General features: G+C 34.3%; 1 protein-coding gene across 2 annotated transcripts; it reads left to right on the plus strand.

Moving 5' to 3' along the window:
* Positions 1-1,093: 1,093 nt before the first annotated feature.
* LOC107586719 (myotubularin-related protein 6-like) lies at positions 1,094-16,281 on the plus strand. 2 transcript variants are annotated; one of them, XM_016274199.1, is made up of 14 exons: positions 1,094-1,301; positions 5,436-5,555; positions 9,222-9,384; positions 9,621-9,778; positions 10,946-11,074; positions 11,452-11,586; positions 11,674-11,806; positions 11,891-12,000; positions 13,268-13,393; positions 13,474-13,523; positions 13,604-13,804; positions 13,879-14,013; positions 14,104-14,230; positions 15,212-16,281. In XM_016274199.1, the coding sequence occupies exons 1-14, from the start codon at positions 1,278-1,280 to the stop codon at positions 15,530-15,532; spliced, it is 1,932 nt and encodes a 643-aa protein (XP_016129685.1). In that variant the 5' UTR covers positions 1,094-1,277; the 3' UTR covers positions 15,533-16,281. The 2 variants fall into 2 exon arrangements, with proteins under 2 accessions (XP_016129685.1, XP_016129684.1); XM_016274198.1 differs by lacking the exon at positions 1,094-1,301 and adding an exon at positions 2,273-2,480.
* The last annotated feature ends 2,437 nt before the right edge of the window (positions 16,282-18,718 follow it).

Below are 18,718 nucleotides of genomic sequence, written 5' to 3' on the forward strand. Positions count from 1 at the left end.
AAAGATATAGTTCTAAAAATTGTTCTCAATATTAAAGAATAGAAGAGTCCACACCACAACTATAACGACAAAGGCACAGAGAAGCAATATCGTTGGAATCATTTTCAGAACGATTTTTTCCAGTTGATGAACGATAAAAACAGTGACAGCCAATCAGAATCAATCCTGCTATCATGAGCTCGAGAATTTAAAGTGTAGACGAGTGTACACTTAGAATAATCAGACGATATCGTTCGCTGGTGTGGACTCTAATATTGTTATCTTTATAGTTATCGTTCTTGGTGTGAACAGGGCTTTAAGCTTGTTAGCCCCTGTGTGTATATAGCCCTAGTTTTTCTTTAGTTCCTTGTGAGTTGTTTAATGTAGGCCTAATGGTTGTCTGTTTGCCAGTCATTCTGTTCTTTGCTCCCTTTGGTTTTTGGCTTTTGGCTTATTGTTTGTTCTAGTTTTTACATTAAATACCTGCACATAGATCCTTGCCTCTGCCTTTTCCCCCAGCTTCTCCACAACATTACAGTTTTTCACTGGCAAATCTCTTTGACTAGTGCATTTTCTGAGCCTATATTTAGTATAAGTAAAATACATAAGTAATGTTCAAATCAGATACTCTAAGGCTTTTACTCAAGTTGTTTTGGAATTGGTGACTTGTAACGTGTAGTGGAGTAATTTTCACTGTAAGGTATCTGTACTTTTACTCAATTATGGTTTTTAGGTACTCTTTACACCTCTGAAATAATTAACTGTGCAGTACTATAGTGAGCAGAAAAAATACAATATAATAATTTATAACACAAATTATTACTCAGTATCAGAGTATGAATATTACACAGTATCACAGTATAAATTGTGTCTTTATACATAATTAGTATATGTAATTAGTATTAGTATATAGTACATAGTATATGATTTATAGATTATGAAACAAGTTATGTTAAATGCTTTACCTAATGTAGGTTATACCAAAGACTATAGAATAAAATTTAATTGACTTTGGTTATACTGAAAAGCAAATAAAAAAATATTAATAAAAGATTCCAAACGCGTCAGAAAACTACATTGCCCAGAATGCACCTGTCTGTTTTTCACACAGACACGCCCCAAGTAGGAAGTGCTGAGTAGAGCAGCAGAAACTGTTAGCTGCTAGTAGAAGAGATGTTTTGAACGTGGCTTCAAACGGAGGCGGATTTATTCTTCACTTATTCATCCGATGTGTGAACGCATCTGTTTAGGATATTGTCATCCATTCCTTGTGCTGACCACGCTAAAACAGCGACATCATGGAGCACATCCGCACACCAAAGGTAGAATTTACTAAATAGTAGAATTCTGGCAGAATCAGTCATGAATTCAAAGTCACAAACACTTGTTAAATGCAACTGAAGTTATGCATCTATAAATGTATCTAACATGAATTGGACGCGCAGCTCTCATCAGTGTTTATGTTCATCTATATCGTCTGGCCTTGTATAAATGAACCGAATGCACTTGAATCTAGTCCCGGTGATCTGTATGTGGATTTTCTGCCTTTGTGGCCATTTTGACAGATTTCAAAATCTGTGCATTACTGGTCTGTTCTGAAAGCTTTGGGCCTTAGAGGCTGATTCTGCGTTTTTATGTTGTCAGTGATAATGAATACGGCTCTCAAAACAGCATTTGCATGTATACTGTAAGTGGTCTTATTTCTTGTGACATGACGAAGCACTTCATTATTACAATATCTGGAGTATACGAAACTTTATATTTTTCTATATTCATCATCTTCGTGTCAGGGTTTTCAGCCAGGGGTCCGGGGCCCATAAAGGCACTCAAGGTCTGTTTAAAAATAATAAGAAATAAATATATAAATAAGAAATAAATAATTATCATATTTAACGCATACACACACACACACATATATATACAGTATATAATATATACAGTAAATAAGAAATAAATAAAATAAATAATACAAAAATGATCATATTTAACTCATACACACACACACATATATACAGTAAATAAGAAATAAATAATACAAAAATGATCATATTTAACGCATACACACACATATATATACAGTATATAATATATACAGTAAATAAGAAATAAATAAAATAAAGAATACAAAAATTATCATATTTAACGCACACACACACACACGTATATACAGTATACATATATATATATATATATATATATATATATATTGTTAAAGGTCTCACTGATATGTAGTCTATATAGCGTCAGAAAACTACATTGCCCAGAATGCACCTGTCTGTTTTTCACACAGACACGCCCCAAGTAGGAAGTGCTGAGTAGAGCAGCAGAAACTGTTAGCTGCTAGTAGAAGAGATGTTTTGAACGTGGCTTCAAACGGAGGCGGATTTATTCTTCACTTATTCATCCGATGTGTGAACGCATCTGTTTAGGATATTGTCATCCATTCCTTGTGCTGACCACGCTAAAACAGCGACATCATGGAGCACATCCGCACACCAAAGGTAGAATTTACTAAATAGTAGAATTCTGGCAGAATCAGTCATGAATTCAAAGTCACAAACACTTGTTAAATGCAACTGAAGTTATGCATCTATAAATGTATCTAACATGAATTGGACGCGCAGCTCTCATCAGTGTTTATGTTCATCTATATCGTCTGGCCTTGTATAAATGAACCGAATGCACTTGAATCTAGTCCCGGTGATCTGTATGTGGATTTTCTGCCTTTGTGGCCATTTTGACAGATTTCAAAATCTGTGCATTACTGGTCTGTTCTGAAAGCTTTGGGCCTTAGAGGCTGATTCTGCGTTTTTATGTTGTCAGTGATAATGAATACGGCTCTCAAAACAGCATTTGCATGTATACTGTAAGTGGTCTTATTTCTTGTGACATGACGAAGCACTTCATTATTACAATATCTGGAGTATACGAAACTTTATATTTTTCTATATTCATCATCTTCGTGTCAGGGTTTTCAGCCAGGGGTCCGGGGCCCATAAAGGCACTCAAGGTCTGTTTAAAAATAATAAGAAATAAATATATAAATAAGAAATAAATAATTATCATATTTAACGCATACACACACACACACATATATATACAGTATATAATATATACAGTAAATAAGAAATAAATAAAATAAATAATACAAAAATGATCATATTTAACGCATACACACACACACATATATACAGTAAATAAGAAATAAATAATACAAAAATGATCATATTTAACGCATACACACACACACATATATACAGTAAATAAGAAATAAATAATACAAAAATGATCATATTTAACGCATACACACACATATATATACAGTATATAATATATACAGTAAATAAGAAATAAATAAAATAAAGAATACAAAAATTATCATATTTAACGCACACACACACACGTATATACAGTATACATATATATATATATATATATATATATATATAATGTTAAAGGTATCACTGATATGTAGACTATATATTATTTTTGCTTTTTTAATTCCTGAACTCCTGTATAAACTACTGTACCAAGTTTACGCACAGTTTTATTGGTTTCCGTTTAAAAATCGTACTCACTGTTTGTTTTGTGATGTCTGCTGGTTTTATTGCAGTCACAGGAAGTGTGTTGCTTAGCTGCAGGCCAGTTGCTGGGATACAGAGGCCGATCTAATTGTAATATACAGTAGTTTTAGATAATATGAATGAATGTTTATTGATGTCTGTGTTTGGTATCGTTTTTTTGTTTGTTTTCACTAAACTGACCCTCTAATTTTGTTTTCAACTTTAGTGTATGTCCAGATATGTGGTAGGATATGATTTGTGGTATGATGTCGCCCAATATGATACGCACTACCAATTAATGTGATGATAGTTAATGTTATACTAAGCCATTAAACTGTAGTGGTCTGTTGTGGCTTGTCAGCTTAAAAATGGCTCAGTATATGTATGCAACACCCATGATTTTTGTGTTTATGAAATATTTTGAAATGTTCAATTATATTGTAAGCTACAAATAAAAGCATGGATTTTAACCATGTTTAAATAAATTCATCAGGTTTTCCCTTTAAATATATGCAGAAAATAGTGAAAACAGTAGTAGATTTTGCTTGGTCCTCCCAGTGAAAGTACATTTATTTTGGATTATGCCAAAATTGCTCATAGTTAGGTTCATATATTTCATATTTACAAAGTGGAAGATATATTTAACTTGACTTGAAGTACTCACAGTATCACAGTTAATCTTAATACTAGGGATGCACCGATATGAAAATTTTGGCCGATACCGATAACCGATTATTCTTTATTTTTGAAAGCCGATAACCGATATGTTGGCAGATAAATCTATATCCAAATTGTTATATACTTTTTGAGAGCCTGATTACAAAAAAGGTCTCATCATTAAAAGCCACATCCCAAACACTTCAACATAAGCAGCCTAGTTTGAACGGTGTACGTTTTAAAAATATTTTTACTCTCCCATTACCAAATTTAGTCATAAAAAAGTCTTACAAATAAATAAAATAATGCATAAATAATGCAAACAAGTCACTGGACATCATTACACGTGTAAAGAATCAAAATGAATGCGCCATAGATCAATAAAACGGAATAGACTCTGCACGGACAATAATTAAATGATTTTAATTACTAAACCATATTGTTGATGAAAATAATAAGAGAAAAATACAAGTGGTTGTTGTTATTAATAATATATCAATGATTTTGAAAAAGTAACAAATTAATACCACTGTTTTAAATAGCAGCCATTGAGCTGCAGCTCAAGCTGAAGCTGAAGAGCTGAATGAACACGGTAAACTGAAGCGTTTTGCTGGCAGCTTATTTAACTCAAGGAAATGCATCCTGAAATTAATATTAATACAACATAAACATAATATTACAACTTATATATGTACAAAATGACGCAGTTATTGCATGCTATAGTCAGAATGTGTGATCCTGTTGTGGATGCGCTCTTCCCATAACAACGCACTGAAACACAGCAACTAAACCCAAAGAATGCACAACGTTTTATTATAATAATGTTCTCATTAGAATGTTATATACACAACATTCCCAATCATAGTTATTAATGTTGTGCACTGCTGTTTGAGCTGCGTGCGCTGAGCTAAAGACGATCACCGGTAAACTGAAGCGCTCTTTTAACTTAACCAAATGCATTCTATATGAGATAAATCAGATATACATCAAATAAACACAATATTACAACGTACAATTGCACAAAAGGCTACAAACGAACAGCGCGCATCTGAAGTGTCTCTGAAGGAAATAATGCATTATTTATCGGCTTTAAGATATCGGCCAAATTTTCTTATCAGGCCGATACCGATAACAGAAAAAATGAGCATTTATCGGCCGATACCGATATGGTGGCCGATATATCGTGCATCCCTACTTAATACATTTAAAAAATGTAATGTGTGCTTTCCTCCACAGGTAGAACAAGTGAAGCTGCTAGATCGCTTTAGCAACAAGTCTGTCACAGGAACCCTGCATCTGACGGCCACACATCTGATCTTTGTGGAGAGTAATTCAACCAGCGCCCAGGAGATATGGGTATGAAAAGCCCCTCTTAACTGTCTCTAAATGATCTGTTATGACGTGATAAAGAACTCCTGTGTGACCGACAGGGTAGCTTGGATAATACAGTACCACCACCCTTTTTGTTTACATGATTATAGTGAATTCGATCATGGGAATGAGGTTACTGGTTCCTCACGTTGGCAGTAGGCATTGTTGCTGTGGAAACCTGTCGGCTGAGCTTGCCCTCGAGGCCAAGTGAATACGAGAGTGTAGGGAAGGCCAGGAGAGGACATGAATACCAATGACCCACATAGCTCAAGACATGATCTGCCACGGTTAGAGTCCACTGATCACTCCGTCTCTGTGTGTGAGCGTATGGCAGACGATTAACTTTATTTTACCATCTTCCCCGCGCAAGAAGCAGATCGGAAGTCGAGATGCTGACTGACACTGACCAACAATGTTTCTCATTATAATATACTCTTGAGAGGTTTTAATGATATTAGGCTATTCGCTTTCTAATTGATTGAACTTATTATTTTTGCCTGATAAAACTGATGAAACAATCCCATAGACTTACTTTGAAGCCTTGGGCCAGTAAGTAATTTTAATTAATTTTAATTCTCAAAAAAATATTTGTAATTATTTATACATTGCCGGTCAAAATTTTGGGATCAGTAAGTTTTTATTTTATTTTTTTTAAAGAAATTAATACTTTTATTCAGCAAGGAAACTTGCTCATTGAATTGATCATAAAAGTTAAGTTAAGACATTTAAGATATTTGTGATGTTACAAAATATTTCTATTTCAAATAGATGCCGGTCTTTTGAAATTTCTAGAATCCTGAAAAAAATGTGTTATGGTTTCCATCAAAAATTAAGCAGCACAACTGTTTTCAGCATTGATAATAATAATAAGAATATTTCTTGAGCACCAAATCAGCATATTAGAATGATTTCTGAATGATCATGTGACACTAAAGACTGGAATAATGGTGCTGAATATCCAGCTTTGCCATCACAGGAAAAAAATTATACTTAAAATATATTAAAATAGAAAACACTTATTGTAAAAGTATAAAAAAAAATCCACTGTTTATACTAGCAGTTTTAGCCTGTTTTTACAAGGGCATCCTTGATCTTATTTTAGTTTACAAGAGATCTGGCCTCAAGAGCACATTTTTGTGAGTCTGTTCCAGCACTTTCTGAAAACTAGCTGGCTGGTTGGAGTAACAGATGTTCACATGACAGTCTGGAACCCAACTGAAATAAATTCTGCACTCTCACGTGTAGCTTCTTCACTCTCAGGACGGCTCTCACAAAACGTCTCTCTCTATCTGCCTGCAGCACTGCCTTCTGTTCCCTATGCATTATGCATTGAGTACACACTTCAGTGATCAATGACAACAGCACACTGAGTCACGATGTTGCAAATGGAAATGCAGATACATGCGCATTTTAATAGCACCCCATATTTTGACCTTCCAAAAGTGCTGTGTAGTTAATTGAATATGGTAATCATGTATGTGTGTATTAGATTCTCCTTGTCAGACGATTAACTTTATTTTACCATCTTCTGGTGCAATTTTACCATCTTATTTTACCATCTTCTGCAAGAAGCAGATCGGAAGTCGAGATGCTGACTGACACTGACCAACAATGTTTCTCATTATAATATACTCTTGAGAGGTTTTAATGATATTAGGCTATTCGCTTTCTAATTGATTGAACTTATTATTTTTGCCTGATAAAACTGATGAAACAATCCCATAGACTTACTTTGAAGCCTTGGGCCAGTAAGTAATTTTAATTAATTTTAATTCTCAAAAAAATATTTGTAATTATTTATACATTGCCGGTCAAAATTTTGGGATCAGTAAGTTTTTATTTATTTTTTTTTAAAGAAATTAATACTTTTATTCAGCAAGGAAACTTGCTAATTGAATTGATCATAAAAGTTAAGTTAAGACATTTAAGATATTTGTGATGTTACAAAATATTTCTATTTCAAATAGATGCCGGTCTTTTGAAATTTCTAGAATCCTGAAAAAAATGTGTTATGGTTTCCATCAAAAATTAAGCAGCACAACTGTTTTCAGCATTGATAATAATAATAAGAATATTTCTTGAGCACCAAATCAGCATATTAGAATGATTTCTGAATGATCATGTGACACTAAAGACTGGAATAATGGTGCTGAATATCCAGCTTTGCCATCACAGGAAAAAAATTATACTTAAAATATATTAAAATAGAAAACACTTATTGTAAAAGTATAAAAAAAAATCCACTGTTTATACTAGCAGTTTTAGCCTGTTTTTACAAGGGCATCCTTGATCTTATTTTAGTTTACAAGAGATCTGGCCTCAAGAGCACATTTTTGTGAGTCTGTTCCAGCACTTTCTGAAAACTAGCTGGCTGGTTGGAGTAACAGATGTTCACATGACAGTCTGGAACCCAACTGAAATAAATTCTGCACTCTCACGTGTAGCTTCTTCACTCTCAGGACGGCTCTCACAAAACGTCTCTCTCTATCTGCCTGCAGCACTGCCTTCTGTTCCCTATGCATTATGCATTGAGTACACACTTCAGTGATCAATGACAACAGCACACTGAGTCACGATGTTGCAAATGGAAATGCAGATACATGCGCATTTTAATAGCACCCCATATTTTGACCTTCCAAAAGTGCTGTGTAGTTAATTGAATATGGTAATCATGTATGTGTGTATTAGATTCTCCTTGTCATGTTCTTGCACATTACATTCCTCTTAAAGATAGAGGAACACAAGAAGAGGAAGGAAGAAAAATTTGAGATTTCAACACGTCTTTAAGACTGGTTTTGTGGTCCATGGTCACATATATGTATTGTTTTGTCATTTTAAACCTTACAAGCTTTTTTTTTATTTAAATTTTTTTTTTTACATTAGGAAGGCACAATATATCAGTTACCAGCCGATATTAGAGTGTTATTTATCAGTATTGATTGATATTAGAAATTTAATTATGCAAACTTGCTTCCATATTTTTCTACATTTGAAGGGCCTTTTCCATCATCCAATGCTCACTTAAACTTTAAAAATATTAATTTTACACTTTAATAATTAAATTTTACACTGTTAAATATAATACATATCCTTTTTATTTAGATTTTACATTATTCTCCATTTGTACATAATTTTAGATTCAGTGTTTATATTTAATTTAATTGGGCAAAATAGTGTAGAATATTAATATTGTATGCAATTGATCAGTTACTGGCCATATCATGAAAACATTTATTGGCTGGAATAATATACTTTAAAAACAATTATTGGAATCAGTCAGATATTTAATTGTTCATGCTCATTTTCATATTTGTATATTTAGATTGCCTTTGCCATCATTTAACACACACTTAAAATGAATCTTTAAAAACCTTAATAATTTAACACTTTTTATAATTTAAAAGTATTGATTTTAGTTTCAGTGTTTAATTTTAATTTATGTTGACAAAATAGTATGGAATTTAAATATTGTATGCAATTTATTGGTTATCGGCCTTATAATGAAAAAAAATATTATCAGTACACCCATATTTTACATGTTTCTTTCAAATAAATGCCACTTCATTCATTTTTAAATGTGGCTTAACTGTCCAAATGCACTTAAGTTGAATTCTGTAAATGAGTTTTGTATTTATGTGTTTGTGTGTTCAGATCCTTCATCACCACATCGCCTCCGTGGAGAAGCTGTCCCTCACAACCAGTGGCTGCCCGCTCCTCATTCAGTGCCGAAATTTCCGTCTTGTCCACTTTGTGATTCCGCGAGAGCGTGACTGCCATGATATCTACAGCTCTCTGCTCAGGCTACTGAGACCAGGTGGGTAAACTCACATGTCAAGAATAAATAGACTGCAGAAGTTTCCTGAAAGTCACAGGGGAGACCCTTAGGTCATAGCCACACTCTGTTCTGTGACTGAACAACGGATATTGTGGGCATGCGTTGTTGGCTGGAGGTCAGGGACATGTGAGCATCAGTAGCAGCTCCAGATGGTCGCCTGAATACTTTGACTTTCATTTTCACCTTTTGTAAAGTTTATTAATTCTGTACACCAGTGTCCTACGACGAGCTGTACGCGTTCTCCTACAACCCAAAGCAGAATGACCAACAGCGAGAGGAGGGCTGGCAACTCATAGACCTCGCAGCCGAGTTTGAACGGATGGGTGTGCCATGTGACCAGTGGCAACTGACTGACGTTAACAGGGAGTACAAGGTATGATGGGAGGGCGAATGTGTGGAATATGTTCAACATCAGCAGCAATGCTGAATCTAATTCAGGATGTATGTGACCTAAAATCGGGTCTCATGAGGCTCTCAGGCAACCTAAAATAGAGTGTAATGTCCCTCAAGACTAGTATTACAATAATGTGGTTGGAATAAAACTAGGTTTTAGTCAGATAAGCAAACGCCAGGTAGGTACTGTATGTGCTAGTGGTGTTTTATTTGTGAACGAATCTGATATACTTTGGTTGTGAATGACTCTGTTTGTTAACAAACTGTTAATTGAGTGAATGATTCAGTTGTTCATTCATAATACAAAAAGACTTGTCATCACCTATTTGTATAACAATATAACCTGCAGAAAAGGTCACTGAATAAATTAGTGCATGAATATGAAGAAATCTTTTTGATGGATTGAAAAAATATGTGAATCTTTATTGTAAGTATATTTATAAGCATTGCAGAAAATTATAATATTTATTATTACTATATGTATTACTTTAGATGTAATATTTTACATTTTACAAAAAAAAAAAAGAATAATAATAATACTATATACTATATATAATACTATATTTAAATAATACTAAAACTATTCTGTTTTTATATATTCTTATATATTTTTCTTTCGCTCCCTGCCTGTACTTCCATTAAAATATTTTTAATTTCATATTTTAGATTCTTCAAAGTAGTCACCCTTTCATGAGATGCATCCTGTAATGCTTTTAACAGTGTTGATATTATTAACTAAAATTATTAAGTATGGAAGTATATAAATTGTTTTCTTTAATTAAGATTAAGCTGAAATAAAGTAAAATAAAACAAGTATTTAGATTAGATGACAGAGCTAAAAAACAAAAAAAACAAACTTAAAATAGATCAAAAAAGCTTTAAATAAATTGAGAAAAAATCACTGACATTTTGAAATGTTAATTGAAAAAAAAAACTAATTGAAATAAATACATTTAATATAAATTACTTAATACTATTTTATGTGTGTGTGTAGCTCACAAAAAACATAAATTCAGTGGTCTGTTTCCATGATTTTTACTGGTACTGCATGTTTTTATACTGCGGTAATGTGTTGTTTTTTCTTTACGGCAGTTATTGTTTTCTTTAGTGTATTGTTAATGTGTCTGACTTTAAATTGTGTGCTTAGGTGTGTAAGACATATCCAAGAGACGTATACGTACCCATTACGGCCAGTAAACCCATCATAGTTGGAAGCTCCAAGTTCAGAAGCAAAGGCCGATTTCCTGTTCTTACATACTTCTACCAAGAGAAGAAGGTAAGAATGGTTTAATCCATCTATATTAATAAGAATAGAAAGCCAGTGATTTAAATGAAGTATGTAGACCCTTTCTTTATCTTTAGGTTTCATTAAAACTATTTTATGTGCAGATGTCTGTTAACACAGTAATGGGCGTTAGTTTCTTCTGTGCGGTATTAGATAAACGGAGCAGAATGGTAAACAGGTAATGGCTTGTCAACACAGAGGCTGATTATGTTAAACAGTAGTTTTACTGGCAAGTCAGGGCTGTATGCCAGCGGTTTCCTCCCAACATCTGCATTGGTCTTGTTAAGTCTGTTGTTCCTCATTTACTCTGCTTTTCTAATGTACTTCAGGGTGGTGGACATTTATATTTGTTTGTGTCATGTCTCCAGGCGGCAGTGTGTCGGTGCAGTCAGCCTCTCTCTGGCTTCAGCGCTCGCTGTTTAGAAGACGAACACATGCTTCAGGCCATCAGCAAGGCCAATCACAACAGCCGATATATATATGTGATGGACACGCGGCCTAAGGTAGAACATCGTGAAGTTTTGGTTGTGTTCTTCAAGCCAGTTGAGTGATCATAACAGGTTCCTTAAGCACTTTTTGTGTTTTCGTAGTTGAACGCACTGGCGAATCGTGCGGCAGGGAAAGGCTATGAGAATGAGGACAACTACTCTAATATCCGCTTCCAGTTTGTGGGCATCGAGAATATTCACGTGATGAGAGGAAGTTTGCAGAAGCTTCTGGAAGGTCTGAGACTGCTGACATATGGGAATTTGGTTCATTCTCATTTAATTTTGTGGATTGTCAACATCTGTTTTTTGTCTCTAATAGGGGTGGGAACGCGCTCACTTTCCATGACTGATTACCTGGTTGGACTGGAAAACAGTGGATGGTTGCGTCATATCAAAGCCATCATGGATGCTGCTATATTCCTTGCTAAGGTAAAACTGTAGTCTTCTTGCATGCATTATTATGCCCCTGATTATTTAGTATCCAGGGGTATGTTAGTAATATATATATATTTTTTTTAGTATTTAGTAAATATTTAAAATTAGCATTTAATTTTATTTTTTCAGTTGTCTTTATTTTTGGTTTCCGATTTAGTAATTTTGTAATGTGCTTTTATCATTTTTATTAGTTTGTATATATATATGTATATATATTTCCATTTAGCTTTAGTGTATTTTTTTTTCCGGCTTTAGTCATTTTAGTAGCGCCTAAACTTTCAGTTATATTTTTAATTTCAGTTAGCTGCCAAGACAACATTCCTAATTTTTATTTAGATTTTTAAAGTTAAGTTTATCATCTGATATTTATATATTATGTGATTTCATCTTTATTTTCAGTTACTGAAAATTATTTTAGTATTAGTTTTTTAACAATATCAACACTGATATGAATTCAACAGATTTCGCATCAGTGTCATTTTAGGATTATTTAGGTACTATTATAGTTATTGTTATTATTATTATTTTGAATTAGTTTTTTGTCCTTATGCTTTCTGTTGTCATTATGATTTTAATAATTGTGTTTTTGTCATTTTTATTAGTTTACTTTTTTAAAAATGTGTACATAGTATTTATAATTTTTTATTTCAGTTTCAGTTATTTTAGTACATCAAGTTAAACTAGTGTTGGCAACTAGCTGAAATTATATATATATATATATATATGCTATTTTAAAAAATATGCATAGTTTTTATACATTTTTATTTCAGTTTTATTTTTAGTTATTTTAGTACATCAAGTTGTACTAAAATGTTTTTTCCCCCCAGTTAAAGTTTATTTTATGTCAAGTAACAATTTTTTAGTTAAAGTCTGTGTGAACCGTAAGTTGCTGCTGACTTTATTTCAGTGTAGTGATGTATTTCCAGCTGAAACAGAATATTGAGGAGAGGGCGTGGTTTTATTTTTGCGCTCCTCCTCTCATCTCTCACTCATAGCAAACTAAAACGGTTGGAGGGGTGTGTTTAAGGATATTCTGCCCAAGCCGTCAAACTGACGCAATTCCAGAGCGGAAGTAAATATTCAGATTTTGATTAAAGATTACCAAGACAAACAATTTTTTTCAGCGGATTAACTTGCACGGATTAATTGTTCACATGAAGACAAGCAGTGTGCGCTAGTAAAGTAAATAAAGTCAATTTTGATTTCATGTGGACTTTAACTGTAATAATCTCGTTTCTCCTAAATGTTTTTGTAATACCAGGCTGTGACTGTTGAGGGTGCCAGTGTGCTTGTGCACTGCTCTGATGGATGGGATCGGACAGCTCAGGTCTGCGCTCTAGGCTCTCTGTTGATGGATCCATACTATCGCACCATTAAAGGTTTCATGGTAAGAGCCTTTTATCTGTTCAAGCTGACATTGTCGTTTGTCTTTTTCCACCATCTAATATATCTTCCTCTTGTTCTCAGGTACTTATTGAAAAAGACTGGATCTCTTTTGGACACAAGTTTGCAGACAGGTTAACATGATTCACTGTTTAGTTCCCAACTCTAGATGCTTGAAGAGTCTGGAATAACCTTGACGTCTGTTTCCCCGCAGGTGTGATCAGTTGGACCCTGACCCAAAAGAGGTGTCACCCATCTTCACGCAGTTTCTGGAGTGTGTATGGCAGCTGACTGAACAGTTTCCTCAGGCTTTCGAGTTCAGCGAGTGGTTCCTCATTCAGATCCACGAGCACGTCCATTCCTGCCAGTTTGGCAACTTTCTGGGCAACAGCCAACGGCAGAGAGAGGACCTTCAGTGAGTAAAACTAACATGCATTCGCTTGCTTCCCATCATCTCAAACCCCTTACTTCATCTGTATATCATTACAGGTTGAAGGAGAGGACGTATTCATTATGGGCTCACCTTCTGAGTGAAAACCAGAATTACTTGAACCCTTTGTTCAGCCCAAGCTTTGCAGAATCACACCCGGTCTTGGAACCATCCACCCAAGCCTACCACTTCAAGTACAGATGACTAACCTCTTCTGTTTATAAATGACTCCTCCTTTATTTAGACTCTGCAATGGTTTAATCAGTAGCTGGTTTGTGTTGCAGGTTCTGGAGAAACATGTACAATCAGTATGACCGTTCCATGCACCCTCGGCAGTCCATTCTCAAACACGTCCTCACCTTGCAAGAAAGCAACCGAGAGCTTGAGGGCACAGTGCAAGCCCTGAAGACTGTGAGTTCACCTCAGGAATTTGGTTATCGGATAAAAATTAAGCCTTGAACGCTCATTTCCCATGAAAAAGAATTAGTCATGGATTTGTGTGCTGCAAATGCAATACCACTGTGTTTCCCCTGAGGGATCAGAAGACGTTAGTCAGAACAAAATGAGGCTGTGAAGGACTGAAGTACAGTTTGCTAAGTGTGAACAGATAGAATGTGTAAAATTGACAGCCCATGCTTTTTGGAGTTCTGTGTCCATGCGATATTTTTTGGAACGTAAAATACATTGAATGGACTTGCTTCCCTCACAGCCTCAATATTGTTTATACAAATTAAATGTGTTCTACAGTCTGACAAAGTGAGATTATTCAAAATAGAATTTTAATAGAAACAATGCCTTCCTGACCACTGCCATCATAATAATCACTGTTCATCATAATACTAATAATGCTAATAATAATGATAATGTTATGTTATGTGTTACTGTTTATTTTAAGAAATTATATATATATATATGTATATATATATATAATTATTATTATATGTTGTAATTTCAAATGAAATGATGATATTGTATGTATTAATAACAATATTATTAATTACTATGTGGTACTTTTTATTGTATTATTATGAGTTATTAAAGCAGCAACAACAATTATTATAATTTAGTAATTCTATCATGACATACAGTATATATAATACAAATGATATAATATTTAATCATATATATATTATTATTATATATAATTTATAATTTTATGAATTTTTATAAACATTTTTTACTTTTTTCCCAAATGGCATTAAAAACCAAATAATTGAAGTTGTCTGTGCATTTGTCAGCAACTCATTTTGCTTTTGTTATGAACATGTTTTCAGGTCTATAAAGTATTCTTGCATCTTTCATTGGCCTCATTGCACCCACATTGCACCGTCCTCCATTTGCTTCATTCATCTGAAATGACACATGCTTTCCTGTGTCTTTGTGTTTCCACAGAAGCTCCAGAAGTTTGGTGTGAATACATCTCCACTAAAGCCCCAGACACCTCCAAGAGAGTGCAGTCTCCCTCCCCGACCTCAGTCCCTTATCCTGGGAGCTCCTCTTCTCAGTCGGAAGGAAGTCCAGCAGGAGGAAGACGAGGAAGTGTTCGGAGAGGAGGCCAGGGAAGATGCTCCAGCCAGCACTGGCGGAGAACGGACTGTAGAGGGCAGCAGTGCCACGGAGAACAGTTACGGAGAGCTGATGGGATCCTTCGGCTCCAAGAATGAGCCCGGTGTGGTCACCTTGGAGTTTGGAGTGGCCAGAATGACCTGCTAAGGACACTTCAGAACTTGATTTTGGAAAATGAAGGAATCTAGGAGGACTGGAAAAATTTTTTATATTCTGTTGTGAGAAAGGTTAAGTATGTTTGCCTGTGTGTGTGTGTGTGTGTGTGTGTGTGTGTGTGTGTGTGTGAGAGAGAGAGAGCACATGTTCGCTGTTGTTTACTCTACGTGATGGCACTGCACTCATGTACGATTGACAAATAAATAATTGGGGGGAATTCAGAGATGGATCCCTTAATGTAAATTCATTGTTATATCTGTCAAATCAAATGTCAAATCAAATTTCATCATGTCATCAACTATATTTAAAAAAAGCTCATTTTTTAAAGAATGTCAATACCACTAAAAAGAAAAGAATAAACAAAGAGCTGATGGACTTGTGACTCAAATCCTCCATTTTTTAGGTGTTCGGGTTTAAAACTTAATTTATTCGATGTCACTTGCTGTTATCTTGAAGGGTGGAAAGATTAATGCTGTCCAGAATGAAGGATGACTGTAGAGATGCCCTACACACAAGTGTCCTATGTGCAGACTGGTTGATTAGGGGGGTTAAGATAGGAACCCAAAAGGTTAATGTGATGTCATAGAGCAGGTCAAAGTTCATATTTATTTACAGGTGATTATACGAGCTAACAATAAATCATTACGGCTACTAATCTAAATGAAGAATCTAAAGCAATCTGTCATTGCCACATACAAAATTAGCAATTGCCAATATACACGTCCAGTCTTTTATGCTCACAAAGGCTGCATTTATTTGATAGAATACAGTAAAAGCTGTAATAATTTGAAATATTATTACAATTTTAATAACTATTGTCAATGTTAATATTTGAAAATGCAATTTATTCCTGTGATGGCAAAGCTGAATTTTTAGTAGCCATTACTCCAGTCTTAAGTGTCACATGATCCTTCAGAAATTATTCTAAATTCTAATATGCTGACAAAGGATTTCTATTTCACATAAATGCTGTTATTTTGTTATATCTGTTAATTAATCAAAGAATTCTAAAATCGAAGTAAAACATTTTAGTCAAATTACATTTTCAAATACATTCAAATTGAAACGGTTCTTTTAAATGCTACAGTATTTCACATGATTGTTTTTACTGTATTTTTATCAAATAAACAGTTAAAAATCTTAATTATTCCAAACTTTTTGACCAGTAGTGTATATTAATAAAAACGCACAGAAATATAGTGTAAATGCTTGTGGCCAAAATGTCTATCAAATTCATATTTGGGATTTGGGGATATTTAGGAAGTCTAAACCTAATTTGGCATGGTTATTTGTCATACCTATTAACCATTTTTAACATACTATGATTTGGGACATACTAATTTTAATCTGATATAATATTTAGAACAGATAGGCCCGGTTTCACAGACAGGTTTTAGGATAATCCAGGATTAGATCATAGTTCAATTAAGACATTTAAGCAATTTTTATAAACGTGCTTAGAAAAAAAAAACATTACTGGTGTGCATCTTGAGACAAAACAAAGGCACTGATATATTTTAAGATCAGTCAATGCAAGTTTCTTTCAGTTGCAACAACTCAGATTTACATCTTAGTCTAGGACTAGGCTTAAGCCTTGTCTGTGAAACCGGGGGATAGTATGTGAATTTGGCATAGAGTGCTAAAGTTAAGCTGATTACAAAAGTGTCTTATATTTTTTCATATGTAGTTCAATAAGGGCCAATTGCTTCTTTCTGTGGAGAACCATCTCACGAGAGGCTGTCTGTGTCTTACCACATTTCCAGACTCATCCGTCATCCATCTTGCATTTGTAAGCATGTCCTAAAAGTGATTATTAGGCCCAAACCCTCGGGAGTGTATTACTGACTGGAAGAGGATCACTAGGCGAAATGGGAATTGGTACTAATCCCTGCAAACATGGCCCTAGACGATAGTCTGCTGCATGATGGTAAAGACATAAACACAAGAGCTAGCATGAGTGTGAAATGTGTACACTCAAGTCTTTTGTCTGTAATCTAAACAGACATAACTCATTGAACTTGATTTGATTAGCACATTTTAAAAAAATCAATGCAGCAAGAAACAATGGTGAAGACAGAATAACTAAATGTGTTCATTTAATAAGCACCTAGGTTCATCCAAATTACCCAAGCAATTACGAAACCACTCATTTTTCTAAGGGGCACTTTCGAAGTCAGTGTTTATGGTGGTTATGGACCTGTATGTGATTCTTTATAAAGTCAGACTATTATGGAACAACTGAGATGTCTCCAGTAAACAAACTTTGTCACTTCCTTTCATTTCCCCACTCAATATCCATTTTCATGTTCGTTGATGAGGTAAAACCATTCTATATCCATCTATACTTCCTAATATTCTGCTAATTATTGTAAGCTTTGTTGTAAATCTCACATTCTACCAGAGGTCACAATCGAACGTAAAGCTGTCACGTGACAGCCGGGTTTGTTTTGCAAATCTGAGAACCGGTGACGGGACGCGCGTGAAATGCATCCGCGCGCGGGTCAGACTGTATTAATAAAACGCTAAAGCCGCTCAGCTTAAGAATTATTACAGGAATAAAGGAATTCTGGTGAGTGAGCGGGGCCTTTTAAAAGTGTACCGTGACATATTTCGCAACGTTTATGAGCCACGGGTTTCCTCGGGAATTTCCTATGGGTTTTTCAGAATGGCGGTGTTGGATTTATTTTCATAATCATTCATAATGTAGAACACGGCGTGAATATTGTTTTAGGAAACGTTATCAGAGACCCTATTCTGAAAACCGCTGGGGTGGCCTACAAATTGACATAACGTTAATGACAACGGAACAGAACAAACTTTGGTAACTGCCATAAAAAACACGCAGATCACATATTAATTAAATTTATTATGATTATTTACTAAAAAAAAAAAATCTGGTTTTGGCTGTATTTTTCATAAATGCGATTTATTTCACAAAACATGAGTTTATTTCTTGTAATTATGATTTTATATGTCATAAATGTCACTTTATCTCACAATATGACTTTATATCTCATGTGACTTAATCTCATAATTGTTATCTATATCTTAAAATGTGATGTATTTCTTATTTTAATATATATATATATATATATATACTGTATATAATCTTAAAATATATCAGACATTTTGACCTTTTCATGACACGACAAGTTAGATTCAAATGGTTTCAAATGC

This window comes from Sinocyclocheilus grahami, unplaced genomic scaffold, assembly GCF_001515645.1.
Source record: "Sinocyclocheilus grahami isolate Dianchi unplaced genomic scaffold, SAMN03320097.WGS_v1.1 scaffold85.1, whole genome shotgun sequence".
Lineage (NCBI taxonomy): Eukaryota > Metazoa > Chordata > Actinopteri > Cypriniformes > Cyprinidae > Sinocyclocheilus > Sinocyclocheilus grahami.